The sequence below is a fragment of the Dipodomys merriami genome, unplaced genomic scaffold (genome assembly GCF_024711535.1).
Source record: "Dipodomys merriami isolate MVZ:Mamm:240054 unplaced genomic scaffold, mDipMer1.0.p SCAF_7, whole genome shotgun sequence".
Lineage (NCBI taxonomy): Eukaryota > Metazoa > Chordata > Mammalia > Rodentia > Heteromyidae > Dipodomys > Dipodomys merriami.
Window position 1 is genome coordinate 30,641,120 of NW_027206290.1, and position 16,622 is coordinate 30,657,741.

Below are 16,622 nucleotides of genomic sequence, written 5' to 3' on the forward strand. Positions count from 1 at the left end.
GGCTTTGAACTGTGATCCTCAGATCTCAGTCCCCTGAGTAACTAGGATTACAGGTTTTTTTTTTTTTGGGGGGGGGGTCCGGTCGTAGGGCCTGAACTCTGGGCCTGGGCGCTGTCCCTCAGCTCTTCAGCTCAAGGCTAGCGCTCTACCACTTGAGCCACAGTGCCACTTCCAGCTTTTTTTTTTTTTTTACTTATGTGGTGCTGAGGAATCGAACTCAGGGCCTCATGCATGCAAGGCAAGCGCTCTACCACGGAGCCACCTTCCCAGACCCAGGATTACAAGTTTGAGCCACCAGCATCTGGCTGCTGTTTCTGGATGATAGCCATTCTAACTGGGGTGAGGTGGCATTTCATTGTTTTGATTTGTATTTCCTTTGTGGCCAGAAATATTGGGTATTTCTTCATATGTCTATTGACCATTTTTACTTCTTCTGAAAGTCTCTATTTAGCTTGTTGGCCCATCTATTAATTGGATTGTTGATTCTTTGAGGGTTTAGTTTCTTGAGCTCTGTATATTCTGAATATTAGGCCATTGTCTGATGTATAGCTGGCAAAATCTCCTCCAATTCTGTTGGCTTTTTAACCTGCTAACTGTGTCCTTGGCCATGCAGAAAGCTCTTGGTTGATGAAATCCTCTTTGTCAATTTTTTCTTTGATTTGATGAGCCCTTGGAACTTTACTCAGGAAGTTTCTTCTGCCTGCGCAGAGAAGTCCTGAAATGTCTCCTACTCCTTCCTGTAGTAGTTTTATGTCACCCACATCTTTTAACATACTTTCTATGCTTACAGAAGGCCAGCAATGGCCATTCATTCATTCAAGTTAAGGTATGATCTGAACTCCTTCACCCAGGGTGACACGGATACTAGGGCTTCAACAGGAAGAAACGGGGGCAGCAGCAGCACAGTGCCTGGGCACTTGATAGCCCAGCAACACATTTTAATCCTTTACCTTCCTCCCTACCTCACATTCGGCTTATATGTGAAAGCTCATGGATTTAGCGTATCTAAAGGAAGTCTGAGTTTGTACATTCCAGTTTGGCCAAAAACAATGTCTTTGATTCTGTTTGGCCCATGTACCCATAACTCTCAAACTCAAGGGCCAGAAAACACTGGGGGGGGGGGGGTAGGAGGGGGGAGAATAGGCTGTGCAAAAAGAATAAAAGGAAGGAAAAGAAAGAAAAGGCACAGGGGAAGCTTCAGAAGGAAGCTTTGGGGCTGTTTTCTTTTCTTTTGTTTTTTCAACCCCCCTTCCACTCCCCCACGCGTGACACACTAAATGCTTTTAGCTGGTTAGCTTCCCTGGCGAGGCGCCCGCCCGCCCCGAATTTCCCCCGCCCTCTCCCCTCTCCCCTGGCCCCCTGCTTCCGCCCCGCGGTGCGCTGCCGGCAGCGACCACTAGGGGCGCCCCAAGCCCCTCGGCGGCGGCGCCGGCGGCGGAGGTTCTGGGAGTTCGCCCCTGGCTGCTTGCAGACGGGCGGCGGCAGCAGCAGCGGCGGCGGCGGCGGAGGCGGAGGCGGCTGCACCGCGCGGGGACGTCCGCTCCCCGGAGCGAGCTGCAGCGCCCCCGCTCCCCGCGGGCCGCCGGGCTTCTTCGCGCTCCGCAACCGCCGCCGCGCTCCAGCCCGGACCGCCGCGAGAGGCGGCCGTGGCGGCAGCGGCTCCGGCCGCGCCCCCGCCAACACCTCGCGGGCCCGGGCGGCGGCGGCGGCGATGGGGCCGGGCGGATCCGGGGCTGCGGCGAGCTGAGGCGGCGGCGCCCGCCCGCCCGCCCGCCGGTGCCCGGCTTTCACGATGATGAAGAAGAAGAAGTTCAAGTTCAAGGTGGACTTCGAGCTGGACGAGCTCTCCTCCGTGCCCTTCGTCAACGGCGTGCTCTTCTGCAAGATGCGGCTGCTGGACGGCGGCAGCTTCTCCGCCGAGTCCTCCAGGTGAGGCGCCCATCCGCGCGCCCCCTGCCTCGGTCCCCCCCGCCAACCCGCCCGCCTCGATCCCCGGCGCGGGGCCGGCCGGGAGGGCCGCGCCCTCGCCTCGGTCCCCCAGCGGGGCTGGCCCGGGTGGACCGCGCCTCCTCCTCCTTGGTTCCCCCCCACCCCAGCGGGGTGTGGGTGCGTGGATAGCTCTCCCCTCTCGGTGCCCCCCACCACACACACACACACACCCCGGGCTGGACGGGTGGACAGCGCCCCCTCCTGGGCCCCGCCCGGGCAGGGGTGAGACCGAAATCAAGGAAGAGCATCAGGGGGTCACAGAGTGCTTCCAGATGGGCTCCTCTGGGCCGGCTTTGATGCCTGCCTCCTCCAGATGGTTCATGCCCTACCCCCCCTCCCCCTTCTCTAGGAATGGCTGTGATGGCCAGGAGAGGATGCTTGTGGGTTCTCATAAGACGGGTCCGTATTTGTAAACATGCAAAATGGAACTTGGACTATTGGGGCGGGGGTGGTGGGGGAGGAGGAAACCATAACGATCCAAACTACTCCAGTTCCACGAGCGCGCCCACTTGGCACCGGCCTGTGGTTGATCTGACTTCTGTGCCCCTGGCGCGCTCCTTCCCCCCCACCCCACCCCGCCCCGGACTGGGGCGCCCCTGGATGGGGATTGGGGGAGGCCGGGCCGGCCTTGAAATGAATCAAGTGTTCCTGGCAAGTGTTTATGGCAGCCCATGTCTCATCACAGAGCTGTGGCTCCGGTTATGATGCTCGTAAAATCACCCAAGTCTCCAAGGGGGTCACTCTTGGGGCACCTTGAGGAGGACTGAGAACCTAGGCACTGCCCTCGTTTTCAGAGGCACTCTGCGAGAGTGCTGAACAGGTTACAGGAATACCAGACGTGGCCCGCTCCTGGGCTGATTTCAGTGCTATTCACTGATTGACACTGTGTTTTTGTTTTTAATGAAACAGAAAACTTGAAGAATTGGGGGGGGGGGAGGGCCTCCAACTAAAGGCTTGGCGCTCTTTTTAGTTTTCAAGGCTATTGCTCTTCCACTTGATGCCATTTCTGGCATTTTGCTGGCTAATGGTTAATAAGGCTCCCTCAGATTTGTCTGCTAGGACTGGCTTCGAACCTTCATTACCCTCAGATCTCAGCCTCCCGGTTAGGTAAGATTACAGGTGTGAGCCACCTGTGCCGTACTTGAATGTTTAACTTCCTAAAGTCAAGAAGGGTTAAGAGTTGTTTATTTTGCTGAGTGTACTGGTCATAGATTTTAGTTTTATTGTAAACTTTTTAATATATCATCTCATTAATAATATGCAAGAAGTAATGTCAGTGGATTGTGGAATTTAGAAAAATTGTTGACTGTAGCAATAATGAAACTTATAGGCACCAGAAAATGTCTATTTGGCTAAACCAAAGGAAATATGAAGCACTATTGATTCTAAATATATAAAAAAATAGCCCATTGAGAATAACTTTCACAATTAAACTAATGACATATCTATAGATACTTAGCTAATTAATTATACTACCATCATCTTAAACACATTTGTAACAGAACACTAAAGGGTATCGGAAAACATTATACCAGCCCTTGAATTTTGAAAGACCTAAGCCAATCCTGAATATCATGTAAGTGAAGTGGTTTGTTTGTTTGTTTGTTTGTTGTTTTGGTGATACTGGAGATGGATCTCAGGGTGCCAGGCAAGCCTGCCCTCCTGTAGGTTAACAGCCTTACCCTGAGGCCTACACTTTGTGCTGCTACTGCTGGGTCCTAACCCCACCTGGAGCAGTTACTGGTGGGTTTTTGGCACAGTGCTGACACCTGGTGGTCAGGATACTGGTCTAGGACCTCCCCCTCAACGTCAGTTATCAGTGGGTCATTTATCATTCACCAAATGTGCTCACTGGACCTTTTAAGTATACTATCTCATGTAGTTCTCATAGCAAATCTATGCAGCAGGGAGTCTCCTTTTGTGGAGAAATAAATGGAATTTTTAACCCCCTCCCTGATATGTATAATGACAAGGCTCTGACACAGGTGTAATTTTAAAAAGGGTGATGTCAGATAGAAGGGGAAAAATATGTTCTGTGTTGCAGAGTATCTGAATAGGCAGCTTCCTACTAATTTAAAGTACAGTATGTATAATTTGATTTGTGCTCTGCAAGACTTGAGAATGAAAAAGTTGAGTATCCTGTGTTTAATTTACTCCTTTCTCTCCCAACAAAATTCTGGCTTTGATCATGGGAAATAAGGTTAATAATTGTGCTCTGTAGAGCCAAACAAACAAAATATCTGTGTGGTTGTTAAGTGATAGTAAAAAAAAAAAAAAAGGATGGGCAGAGAGAACTGGTAGACAGCTAAGAACAAGGATTTAGAATGAAATGAGCCTAAGCCTAAATCCTCATTCCACCATAGTGCACCTTGATGGGATTGCTTAGGCTTTCAAAGCCCAACTCTTAAATAGTAAGGACTGTGGAAGATTTAGTAGAATGATATATCTAAAACAGCTTTGGCAGCTGTTTATTAAAGAGGAGACCAGGAACCCACTCAAAAGAAGGTCTGTTTGCTTTAGATATTCTGCTTAATTCCTTTACCATAAAATGAAAACCATAAAATCTTGATTTAAGAAAAATACTTCATTTTATCAGAAAAAGAAAAAAAATCCAAAATGAAGTGAATTATCTCAAAACCCCTTAACTTTTAACTAGTGAGTGTGGGTCTAGGCCCTGCATCTAATTATAAATACTAGATTTCAATGTTTAAAAATCAGATCCCTTGGGGCTGGGTAGAGTGCTTGACTAACATGCATGATTCCTTAGTACCACATAAACAGAAAAGGCTGGAAGTGGTGCTGTGGTCGAGTAGTAGAGTGCTAACCTTGAGCAAAATAAGCTCAGGGACAGTGCCTAGGCCCTGAGTTCAAGCCCTAGGAATGGTACAAAAAAAAAAAAAGAAAGAAAAAAATGAAAAATCAGATGCCTTGTAAGTCAAAACCATAAAAAAAACATGAAAGTAATTATAAGTGAAAGAATTGACCTAAGACTGGTGTACTTAGAAAGACTTAACTAATAATTCATATTGTACTAGGGGTTAAATTCTGGGTCTCACTTTGCTAGGCAGGCATGCTACCACTTGAGCCATGACCATAGCCCAAAAGGTCTGCCTCATAGGCGGCCTTTGGCTTACATCTGGAACCCTGAATGGTAAATAGTTGTATACATGGTCTAAATACATCTATACATGATGCAATGACAGTGACTTACGGTGACATTTATGGTGAACATCTTCTGGGAGTCTATAATCTTTGTGCTAAGCAGAGAGTGACTAAGTGCTGACCCCAAAAAACCTTGGGCCCTGAGTCTCTAATGAGTTTCTCGGATAGACAGCACAAGTCACAATTTGATGCTAGAGAAATGAAGTAATGTATAAATTCCTCTTTATATCCTTTCATTGTAGTATAGCTTTGCCATGATGCAATCATATGCAGAGATCTTAGGTCTCCTAAGGAATGGAATAGTCTTGGAGATCCTTAGTCATAAACACAAGATAATATTCATTTTTGTTAGAGAATAGTCTTAAAGATATACAAAATGTCCCACACACATCTATTTGGCTTTATGCAGAAACTAAACATGCAGGTGATTGTTGACTGCAAGTTTATTAAGCATTTCCTGCTTTCTAGCTGTCTTTCAGGAGCTATGAGACCCACAGCGGATAGAAGGGTTCACAGGGGGAGTGGCCCATACTTACAGAAATTAGATCATAGATGTATAATTGCTTGGTAGGGGGAGAGTGTATGACTTACTGCCTAATCAGTGAGTGAGTGTTGCTGAAATCCTAAAGAAAAACTTGATTTGTGACGTACTGGTTACTAAAATCCTCTTAGGGCTTTAGTTGAACTTGTTGGGAGGATGGTTTGTACACACCTGGAGGAATATTAGGAGGATAGCTTCAGCAAGATCATAATAGCACTGTTGCTACATCCACTCATGGCAGAGTTCACATCGAAAAGAAGCAGAAGGCAAGATTGGGAGGGGAAACGCTTTGAATTACATTACAAAGAATTTGTATTCCACTGCTCTTAGTATAAAATGCAATCCAGGATTCTCTCCCTCCCTCTCTCTCTCTCTCTCTCTCTCTCTCTCTCTCTCTCTCTCTCTCTCTCTCTCTCTCTCTCTCTCTCTCTCTCTCTCTCTCTTCTCTGTGTGTGTGTGTGTGTGTGTGTGTGTGTGTGTGTGTCTGTGTGTGTGTGTGTGTGTGTGTGTAGCCTAGGGCTTGAACTCAGAGCCTAGATATTGTCCTTTAGCTTTTTTGCTGAAGGCTGGTGCTCTACAACTTGAGCCACAGCTCCACTTTGCAGCTTTTTTTGAGTAGCTAGGATTACAGGTGTGAGCCGCCATCACCCACCCAACTCAAAAAACAAAACAAAACTCTTGAACAGATTTGTGATGTGAGAAAAGTGGTATTTAAGTTGGCTGGCAGTCTGCTGCTATTTGGATTCAAATAGTAATAAATTCACCTAGCTCTGAGGGGGACAAATTAGGAGGCTGAGAAAATTACCTAGGATGGGTCTAAAAGAGAACCTAAGTCCAGGTGTCTCCTGGAAAAAAGAAGTCAGGATGGTGCCTTTTTTTTTTTTTTTCATTTTGAGGAGAGAGTTTTACCTGGCAGTTGGAGTGTGCTTGGCATGTTACCTTTGAGCTGACAGTGAGGCTGCTAAGCAGCTGGAGTATTTTGGTATGTGGATTTCTAACATTCTGGTCTGTGTTGGAGCTTTGCAAGCCTGCTGATTCCTCATTTAGAATTTCCCTACACTGTTTTGTCCTTTCATAGATTATTAGGGAGAAATGGCTTTAGAAGGATCTAGTTTCTCCTTGGGAGGTTTGTTCAGTAAAAGAGGTTAAAAAAATAAAAAGAGACTAAAAGGTATTTATTTGTAGGAAATCTTACAAAAAATGATCAGGGTAAATGGTGAGATCTTATGTAAATTTTTATAGTTTATAAGACGTTTGGAAAATACATTGTACAATTATAGTGGCCCACTCAACTAAAACCAAATTACCACCTACTAAAATATTTCTGAAGCCCTTTTAGAACAATAGAATAATGTCTTATTTATTTGAATCATTCCAGAGTCCTTCCTTTATAAAGCATTTAAAGCATTTTTGAGGCCTATTAAGACTGTCAGGACATATTTAATTCTAGTCTGTTTGAAAAACAATAGAAGGAAGAAATCTGTCCTATAGTGAGTCTTTTTCTTCTCTTTTTTTGGCAGTACTGGGGCTTGAACTCAGGGCTTCATATTTGGTAGGAGGCAAAAATTTTTTCTACATATTTTTTGATTTTCTAGTTTGTCTTATTTTGTTCATGTTTGTTATTTTGTTCTTTGTGCTAGTCTTGGGGCTTGAACTTAGGGCTGTGCACTGCTCCTGAGCTGGTGCTCTACCATTTGAGCCACAACTCCACGTCTGGCTTTTGTTTTAAAAGTTTATTGTAGATAAGAGTCTTACGGACTTTCTTGCCCGGGCTGGCTTTGAACTGTGATCCTTAGATCTCAACCTCCTGAGTAGTAGGATTACATGTGTGAGCCACCAGTGCCTGGCTTATTTTGCTCATTGTTTGTGTATATTGATAGCTAAATAATTTTCTAAGCTTCACATGAACTTGTGGCAAAACACACGTGAATACAGAGTACGTCCGGGAAGCTGATGAGCACATCTGTGTATTGGATCTTTTACTTTGTAAACAAGACAAAAGACTTTTTTTTGCCAGAGAACATTTTGATGTTTTCAAGATTTTAATTCACTGCACATTGTGTCATTTTTTCCTTATTACAAAAATAATAAAGGCTTATGTGGAAACATTTAGCAAAGCAAAATTAGAAGAACAAAAAATACTCATAAATAACACCCAGAGTTAATGATTATTATTAATATTTTAGTATATATACATATATAAGCTACATATATGTGTATATGGTGTATGTTTTTACTAGCATGGATTAGCTATAGAAGGGGGCGTGGTATTTCCATACATGCATACATTATATTCCTATCAATCTCATCCCCCCATCACTTTGCCTTACCACCCCAACCCCTTCCTATAACAGTTTCTATTGTTCTCTTTTCATAAAATGGATGTAAAATTTTAAGGCCTATGATATTATTACTGACTTTTCCTTCATTGAATCAAATTGATTTTAAAGTTCAATCATTAGCAAATATTAAAAGTCACTCATCCTGCCAGGTGCCAGTGGCTTATGCCTATAATCTAGCTACTCAGGAGGCTAAAATCTGAGGATTGTGGTTCAAAGCAAGCCTAGACAGGAAAGCCCATGAGACTCTTATCTCCAATTAACTACCAAAAAAGCCAGCTATATAGCTATGGCTCAAGTGGTAAAGAGCCAGCCTTGAGCACAAAAGTTCAGGGACAGTACCCAGGCCATGAGTTCACATTCCAGGACCAGCATGAAAGACAAGAAAGAAGGGAGGGAGGGAGGGAAGGAAAGGAAGGAAGGAAGGAAGGAAGGAAGGAAGGAAGGAAGGAAAGAAGGAAGGAAGGAAGGAAGGAAGGAAGGAGAGAGAGAAAAGTGGGAGGGAGGGAGGGAGGAAAAGAGGAAGAGAGAAAGACAGAAAGAGGGGGGGAGGGAGGAAGGAAGGAGAGAGAAATAGAAAAGAAAAAAGTAACTATATTAGAAAACATTATCTGACCAAATGGCACAACTTTTGTATACCCTGGACCCAGCGATCCCATTTCCAGGTATATATCCCAAGGAACTTAAATTGATATGAAGAGATAGCTGCCTCTTGTGTTCATTACAACATTATTCATGGCAAATAAGACATTGACACAGCCCACATGTTCAGAAGCAGACGAATGGGGTTTTTTTTTGTTTGTTTTTTTGTTTTTTTAATGTGGCATATTCAGTGGTCTTTAAAAAGAAAGGAATCCTGTCAGTTGTGACAAGGTAGATCAGCCTGGAAGACTTCATGTTAAATGAAAAAGCCATGTGCAGAAAGACAAATATTAAGTAATGTCATTTCTATGTGGACTATGAAAAAGGCAAAGTAGAACTAGAGAATGTGTGGTGGTTTCGGGGCAGGAGGTGGAGATATGGGGAACTGTTTGGTCAAAGGAAATAGTTTCTGTTAGATCAGATGAATATGTGTCAGCGCTCCATTGTGTGTCATAATTACTGCAGTTACTCTGTTGCACAAACTACTAAGACAATAGACTGGAAATGTTCTAAAAACAACAGAGTATGGGAATTGACTTAGCTGGATCTAACTATTTTACCATGTCTACATGCATCAAAGAATGAGTTGCACTGAGTATATACAATTGTTACTTGTCAACTATACATTAATGTAAATAAGTAATAAGTAAACATTGGAAAGTGAGTTTTTTTGCCCTGGCTTGTGTGTGTGTGTGTGTGTGTGTGTGTGTGTGTGTGTGTGTGTGTGTGTGTGTGTGTGTGTGTGTGTGTGTGTGTGTGTGTGTGTGTGTGTGTGTGTGTGTGTGTGTGTGTGTGATGGTACTGGTGTTTGAACTCAGGGCTTTGTATAGGCTAGGCAAGTTACTATTTTGAGTCACAGTTCCAGATCTTTTTGCACTGGTTATTTTATTGAGATAGTGTCTTGGTGTTTGCTTGATCTGGCTTGGACTTCAGTCCTTCTATTTATACTTGCCCCCATAGCTGGGGATCTGATGTCTATCACCATACCAAGCTTTTTCTGTGGAAGTGGGGCCTCATGAACTTCTTTATTTTTAACCTAGGCTGGCCTGGAGCTGTGATCCTTTCAATTTCTACCTCCTAAGTAGCTAGGATTACAGATACAAACCATCCTTCCCAGATCAATTCACATTATGAGCTCTGTCAAACTAGCAGCTGACATTTATTTGAGCACTTTCCCAATGTACTTTCTAAGCCTTTACCTTAATCTAAAGCTGCTGCTGCTCCCACATCACTAATGTTAATACCATCATTGCCATAATTTCTTTTATGAAATGATACTTTTTTTTTTTGTCAGTCATGGGGGCTGAACTCTGGGCCTGGGCACTGTCCCTCAGCTCTTCAGCTCAAGGCTAGTGCCCTATCACTTGAGCCACAGCACCACTTCCAGCTTTTTTCTGCTTATGTGGTGCTGAGGAATCAAACCTAGGGCCTCATGCATGCAAGGCAAGCATTCTACCACTGAGCCAACCTCCCAGCCCATAAAATGATACTTTTTTTTTCTAATATCTTTAGTTATATACGGGAGATTCAATTCAACATATTAATTTATGAATACAAAGCATCTTGGTCTATGTGACTCATCACCATCTTTACTGCTGTTATTACTCTCATTTTACACCTGAAGAGACAAAAGACAAAAAAAAAATTTTAGGTGCGGGGCGGGGGGGGGGGGGGGGAAGGGGGGAAGGAGAAGGATTGGGATTTGGGGGGGGAGGGGGGAGGCTGGGAAGGGAAGGGATGTGAAGGGTAAACCAAAGGAGGAGGCTGCAATGCTTGGTAAGAAATGTACGCATTATCCTGCCCATGTAATTGTAACCCCTCTGTACAGTATGTTCACAAATATCAAATTAAATTAAAAAAATTTTTTTATTGTTGAAAAAACAATTTCCAGCACTTAGAAGAGGCATCTGCTGGAAGTTGGTCAGCTAGGAAGTGCAGAGCCAGGAGGTAGGCTGGTTCCAGATACCCACTACGCCATTGTCTGCACTTTTTATGTTGTATCCGTCCCAATTTTAGGCTTTAGAAAAGATTAGTAGACACATCTATGCAAGGTGACTTTTTCTGAATGCCAATCATGGGAACTGACTCCAATAAGATGACATCACTAAACAGGTTACCATACCTGACCAGTTTCTGTTTGCTTCAAGATGATGTGTATGCAAGATCCACATAATACTCAGGAATATGCTTTTGGGAGGGGAGCGTACTGGGGTTTGAACTTAGGTTCTCATGCTTGCTCATCTTGCTTGTTACTCTGACATCCTTCCAACTGAGCCTTGCTTCTAGCCCAGCTTTTTGATGATTATTTGGTGGATGAGTCTCACAGACATTTGGTCCAGGTTGACTTTGAACCATGATCCTCTGGATCTCAGCTGCTTTTTTTTTTTAAAATCTCAGCCTCTTTGTAGCTAGGATTGTAAGCATGAGTCACTGGTGCTTGGCTCCTGGAATTCCTTTTATCTTGCTCTCAGGGCATAACTCACCTCCAGGTACTAAGTTAGCTCACCCCACATTGAAATTTCTTCCAGCCGTGAGTGTGAGGATAGGGGAAAGGGAAAGGCATGTTTCCTCTGTTTAATCCCTACCTTGCCCATAAAACACTGAGAAGAGTACAGTAGTGAATAGGCTAACTCACTACTATTTGTCAGCAGTGTCACATTTGTCACCCAGTGTCATTGGGTGATTCCTGAGGCCCTTTCTAACTCCCTGTTTCTATGATTGAAACCACCCTCTTTTTAGCCAGCACTACTCAGCTTCTAGTTGTCAAATGTATATGAATGCATGTTCATTTCCTCTGTGTGCTGTTCCCTCCTCTTCTCCCTTCCTTTAGTCAATACAAATTCCATCCATTCTTCAGGATCTAGGTAAACCATAATGGCTCATCATCTGGCAACCTACAACCCCACCCATTCATTTCTCTCCATTGCTCCTGAATACCCTCTGGCTGTTTGTGAGTAGATGAAAACCCATTTCACTATCCAACTGTGATTTTTCTCTTCAATTCTTACTCTTACTTACCAGTCATTTTATACCATATTTGTTCTTTTAACTACCTTTCTGAAAAATCGTGTGTGTAAAAATTACAGCTACATACGTAAGTACAAGAGAAGATGGAGAGAAAAAAAGTATTTGACTTTTTCCTTTTGAAGATGTGCAGGATGGTGGGGGGGGGGGGGGAGTATTATGGAAAAGAATTCCTTAGCAAAGTCTAAGTTAGAGCCAAGGTATAGAGCAGAATGTCAAGAGCAGAATGACAGGAGCATCCATAGGCAAGAGGCAGCTGTGTTAAAGACGTGGTGGGGATAGTGGTTTTGTTAACTGCTGCCACGTAGAGAGAGGGAGAAGAAGTAGGCATTTCAAGATGTCTAGACTTGTGCTCATTCTGTCACAAAAGACTTGTAAAGATCTGTAGGTTGAAGAGAATTCTCAAGTGACAGGTCACTTGAGCTTCAACAATTAAAAATAATAGCTGAGCGTGATGGCATGTGGCCTGTAATCCCAACAATAGAAGTAGAGGCCTCGAACTGCAATCCTCTGATATATATCTGCCTCTTGAGTAGTTAGGATTACAAGTAGGAGCCAACGGCCTGGCCCAAGCGAAATGTTAAAACAGAAGATTTCAGTGACAGCACATTCATCAGTTGTCTTCAGTGGTGCTGCTAAGGTTAGGAGAAAATAGATGGTAAGATCTGTTTTGGTTTAGAAGTGTACAGGTACTGTACATGGAAAGGCCAGAGAGGTGAGGTAATTGAGAGCAATGGTAAGAAAAGAATGTGAGGAATCTTTTTTGGGGGGTGTTCTAGATTGCATAAGGCAGCAGGCTGGAAAATGAATCAGGGAAACAGAAAGTTGGAAAGGGACACCTCAGTGAGGTCCAGAGTCAGGAGTGGAAGGAATGATTGTGTAGTGCTTTATTGGAGCTGGAGTTTGTGTTCAGAGAGTGGAATATTGAGTTTGAGATTACTTCAGGATGTTCAGAGAGTGGAATATTGAGTTTGAGATTACTTCAGGAGAGCAGTATACAGCTGTCCAGGCCAAGGGTGTGGAGGTGGCTGAAATGCATGAACTCTACATTTTCTTTTTTGACAGTACTGAAATTTGAACTCAAGACCTCTTGCTTGCTAGGCAAACATTCTACCATGGAGCCACCTCTCCAGCCTTTATGTGTTTGTTTTTAGAGAAGGGCTAGAATATGATTGTAAGTTAGGGGCAGAGAAATACTGAACGAGAAAATAGTATTTTAAATATTTTTAAAGGAAACTGATGCTTGAAAGTCCACCTCAGTAGCAGAAAACATACTAAGTAGTGTTTTCTTTTTTTCTGTCCTAAACCCTAATTACTGGCTTCAGAAGAAATTAGCAGATCTTTCCTAATCAAATGCTATTTCCAAGCATTGTGGCTTAGAATGTGGCCCACACCCATGGCTTATCTTGTGTGAAATGAGGAAGGGACTTAGTGTTGACTTGGACTTTGCGTGTTTGCTTTATTCATCACAACTTAGCATCAGAATAAAGTCATTTATTGACATTTTCTTCCTAGTTAAATTTTATACATTTCCTGTTCACAGACTGCAACCATATCTGAATAGCAGTGTCTAGGAATTCTTCAGTGCTGGGGTATAAAATTGTTATCATTTTCTGGTGCCCTGCGTCTTGTATATACACTTTTCTAATTTGGGGAGGGGAAGGGAAAAAACAAAATGCTTAAATAGGGATACAGGTTGACCCATTGTAACAATGAGATGTACAAGACACTATGTTGAAAACGAACTTTACAACCTGTGGGAGAGAGGGAGGAGTTGGGGAGGTGGGGAGGGAAAGGATAGTAGGGAGAAAACAAAGGAGGAGGTAACAATGCTCAATAGGAAATGTACTCATTACCATACTCATGTAACTGTAACCCCTCTCTCTGTACACTATTTTTACAATAAAAAACGTGTTTAAAAATTATCATTTTATCATCATTAATCTTTTTTTTGCCAGCTCAGAGTCCCGTAAAATTTTTACTTTTAAAATATCACCTCTGGCCAGGTGTTGGGTGGCTCATGCCTGTAATCCTAGCTACTCAGGAGGCTGAGATCTGAGGATTGCAGTTCAAAACCAGCCCGAGCAAGAAAGTGTTCATCATAAGATGAACATCTTGCTTGGACATGCTTGGATTGTCCTGTGGACTTCACTCTGATTTTTGTGGTGGAGGGTGGGGCTTGAACTCAAGGCCCTGCCTTTTTGCTTGGTTCTTTTCTCAACCACTTGAGCTACAATTCCACTTCTGGCTTTTTAAATTCTTCTCCTGGTAGATTGGAGATAAGAATCTCACAGACTTTTCTGCCCAGGCTAGCTTCAAACCAGGATCCTCAGATCTGTCTCTGTGTAGCTAGGATTACAGGCCTGAGTCACCAGTGTCTGGCATTATTTTCTTTATGTACAAAACAGAAACTGTTTTAGAATAACAGCCCCAGGAAAGTAGTTAGAAAAGGTCTCAGTAGTAGTCCTAGCAAAAGAAGGTAAGCGTTTCTAAAATTTTGCTTTAGGCTAAATTAATAAGGTCTCTTTTATAAGCAACTGTGTTACCTTTATACATTTTATTAATGGAAATGAATCCTTGATCATCAAAGCTAGTACTCTAGACAACAAGCATTTGTAATTACATATAGCTAAAAACTGTCATTTCTCATATAAGTAACCAGGAACTCAGTAATAATTGTGATATCAGCACTAACCATTTCCTCATTTGAGAAAATAAATCAGGACCAACTGGTCATTAGGCAAAATGTATTTGAAAAATGTTATTTGCTAAGGTAACTTGGGCAAAATAAAGCTGCCATATAACTCTCTGCTGGTATAGTATTGCCACACACACACACACACCAGTTCAACATTCAAAGTGACTAAGAAGCTGCCAGGTGGTTCACACCTGTAATTCTAACTACTCAGGAGGCTGAGATCTGAGGATCGCCGTTCAAAGCCAGCCTGGGTAGGAAACTCTGTGAGACTCCTACTCCAATAAACCACTAGAAAACCGGAAGTGGCACTGTGGTTCAAGTGGTAGAGCGCTCACCTTGAGCTGAAGAGCACAGTGACAGCACCCAAGCCCAGAGTTCAAGCCCCATGACCTACAAAAAAGATAATAAAATAAAACAAAGTAACTAAGAAGCTGCTTTAAACATTTATTCTAGTTTCTCTAACTCACCTACCCTACTTTCCCAGGGCTTTCCTGGGGAAGATGCTGGGTTCAGCCAGGACTCTTCTAGAGATACATTCATTGTCAAAAAAGGTCAGTCTCCTCTGTCCTTTGCTTTGAATAGAGAAGACAGAACATTAGCTTGGGGCCTGTTCACAGATGAAAGGCGCAGTCTAAGAGACAGATCACAGGGGATCAGTAGATAGTAAAGATTAAGCACCCTTAAAGAACAGGCACTCATCATGTCTCTGGACAGGATCACTGTGTAATGTGAAGGCCAGGAAATATGTAGCCAGGAAACGGCAAACATCCATAGAAACCATCACTTTTGCCACTGGCATCAGAGCTTCTTGCACATGCCATCCATTCCTACTTCCTGCACTCAGCCACAGCTCCCACCAGGGATGCAGGGTCCCCACAGTCACACAGGTCACATATGCTCTGGAATGCACGAACACGAATGAAGCTTCCTGTGCTGTGATCGAATCAGCAGGAAATTGCAGAGTAGGGCTGTGTCTTGCCAGAAGCATCCCAGCAAGTGTGCTCAGTAAAGTCCTTTGCTACACATCCTCCCCAGTGTTATCCTTGTAGTCACACAAAGATGCCTTCCAGCTGCTTCCCAGCCCCCTTCAAAATGCAGGGATCTATCTAGATCGTGCCACTGAGCATCTGATTTACCTCATCAGCGGGAGTGCATCATTGCAACCTCATGGTGACAAGGACTACAGGACAGCCAGCATAGAGTCTTTTGCACTCAAGTTTGTCATTCAAGTGCTCCGTGCTATGTCATACTCCCAAACTGTTACTGTCTCATTGTATACTTTCATTTTCTTCTTATAATACTTCTGTTTAAACTCAATGTTTGGCTGGACATACACTCTACCACTTTAGCTATCCCTCAAGTCCTTTTTAGGTACTTTACAGCTGTATCTGCAGTAATCAAGTACGCTGCTAATGCTTCTTGCTGAGCTGAGGTAACAGACCTGCAGCACCAGACCCAGTATCTCTTAAGGAGCTGGGATGATGGAAATGAGCCACCATGTCTGCCCCTTGACCTCAAGAATGTAGGCATGCTACAGTCTTCTCCGTATCTATGTCTTCCAGGTACATCTTGGTGGCCTTGGAATTTTAAGGAATACTTATGTTCCTATAACAACAACCCTAATGTATGTTCCTCCTTTGGTATTATGTTTGTCTGCCAAACCCTGATCCTCTTACTGTGGTTTTGCCTTTTGCAGGATGCCATAGTCCATGATTTTGATTTCCTGTATGCTTGCAAGATTTTTACCTTATTAAAATTGAGATAGATATTATGGATGGATGGATAGACAGACAGACAGACTGACTTCTTGTGTTCAGTTTTTCCTCATAGCATTTACTTAAATACCTCTAGAGCTGACAGATTCCTTTATTTTTAGTGTTGCAATTGAAAGACAAATTATAGCCAGACGCTGGTGGCTTCTGCCTCTAAAGCTACTCAGGAGGCTAAGATCTGAGGATTTAGGTTTGAAATCAGCCAGGGTAACAAATCTGAGGAACTCTTATTTCCAGTTAACCATACACACACACACACACTCGTGCGCGCGCAAACACACACACACACACACACACACACACACACACACACACACACACACACACACACACACACACACACACACACACACACACACACACACACACACACACACACCAGAAGTGGAGGTGTGGATTAAGTGCTAGACCACCAGCCTTAAGTGGTAAAAGCTGAGCAAGAGGCCCTGAGTGCA

At 43.5% G+C, this 16,622-nt stretch overlaps 1 protein-coding gene across 1 annotated transcript in view; it reads left to right on the forward strand.

The window, feature by feature from the left end:
• Positions 1-1,640: 1,640 nt before the first annotated feature.
• Positions 1,641-16,622, forward strand: part of Eeig2 (EEIG family member 2) — a 58,135-nt gene continuing 43,153 nt past the window's right edge. Inside the window, exon 1 of the mRNA XM_070006169.1 lies at positions 1,641-1,929. Within this exon, the coding sequence (XP_069862270.1) occupies positions 1,793-1,929 (137 nt within the window). The 5' untranslated portion in view covers positions 1,641-1,792. The remainder of the gene's footprint in view (positions 1,930-16,622) is intronic.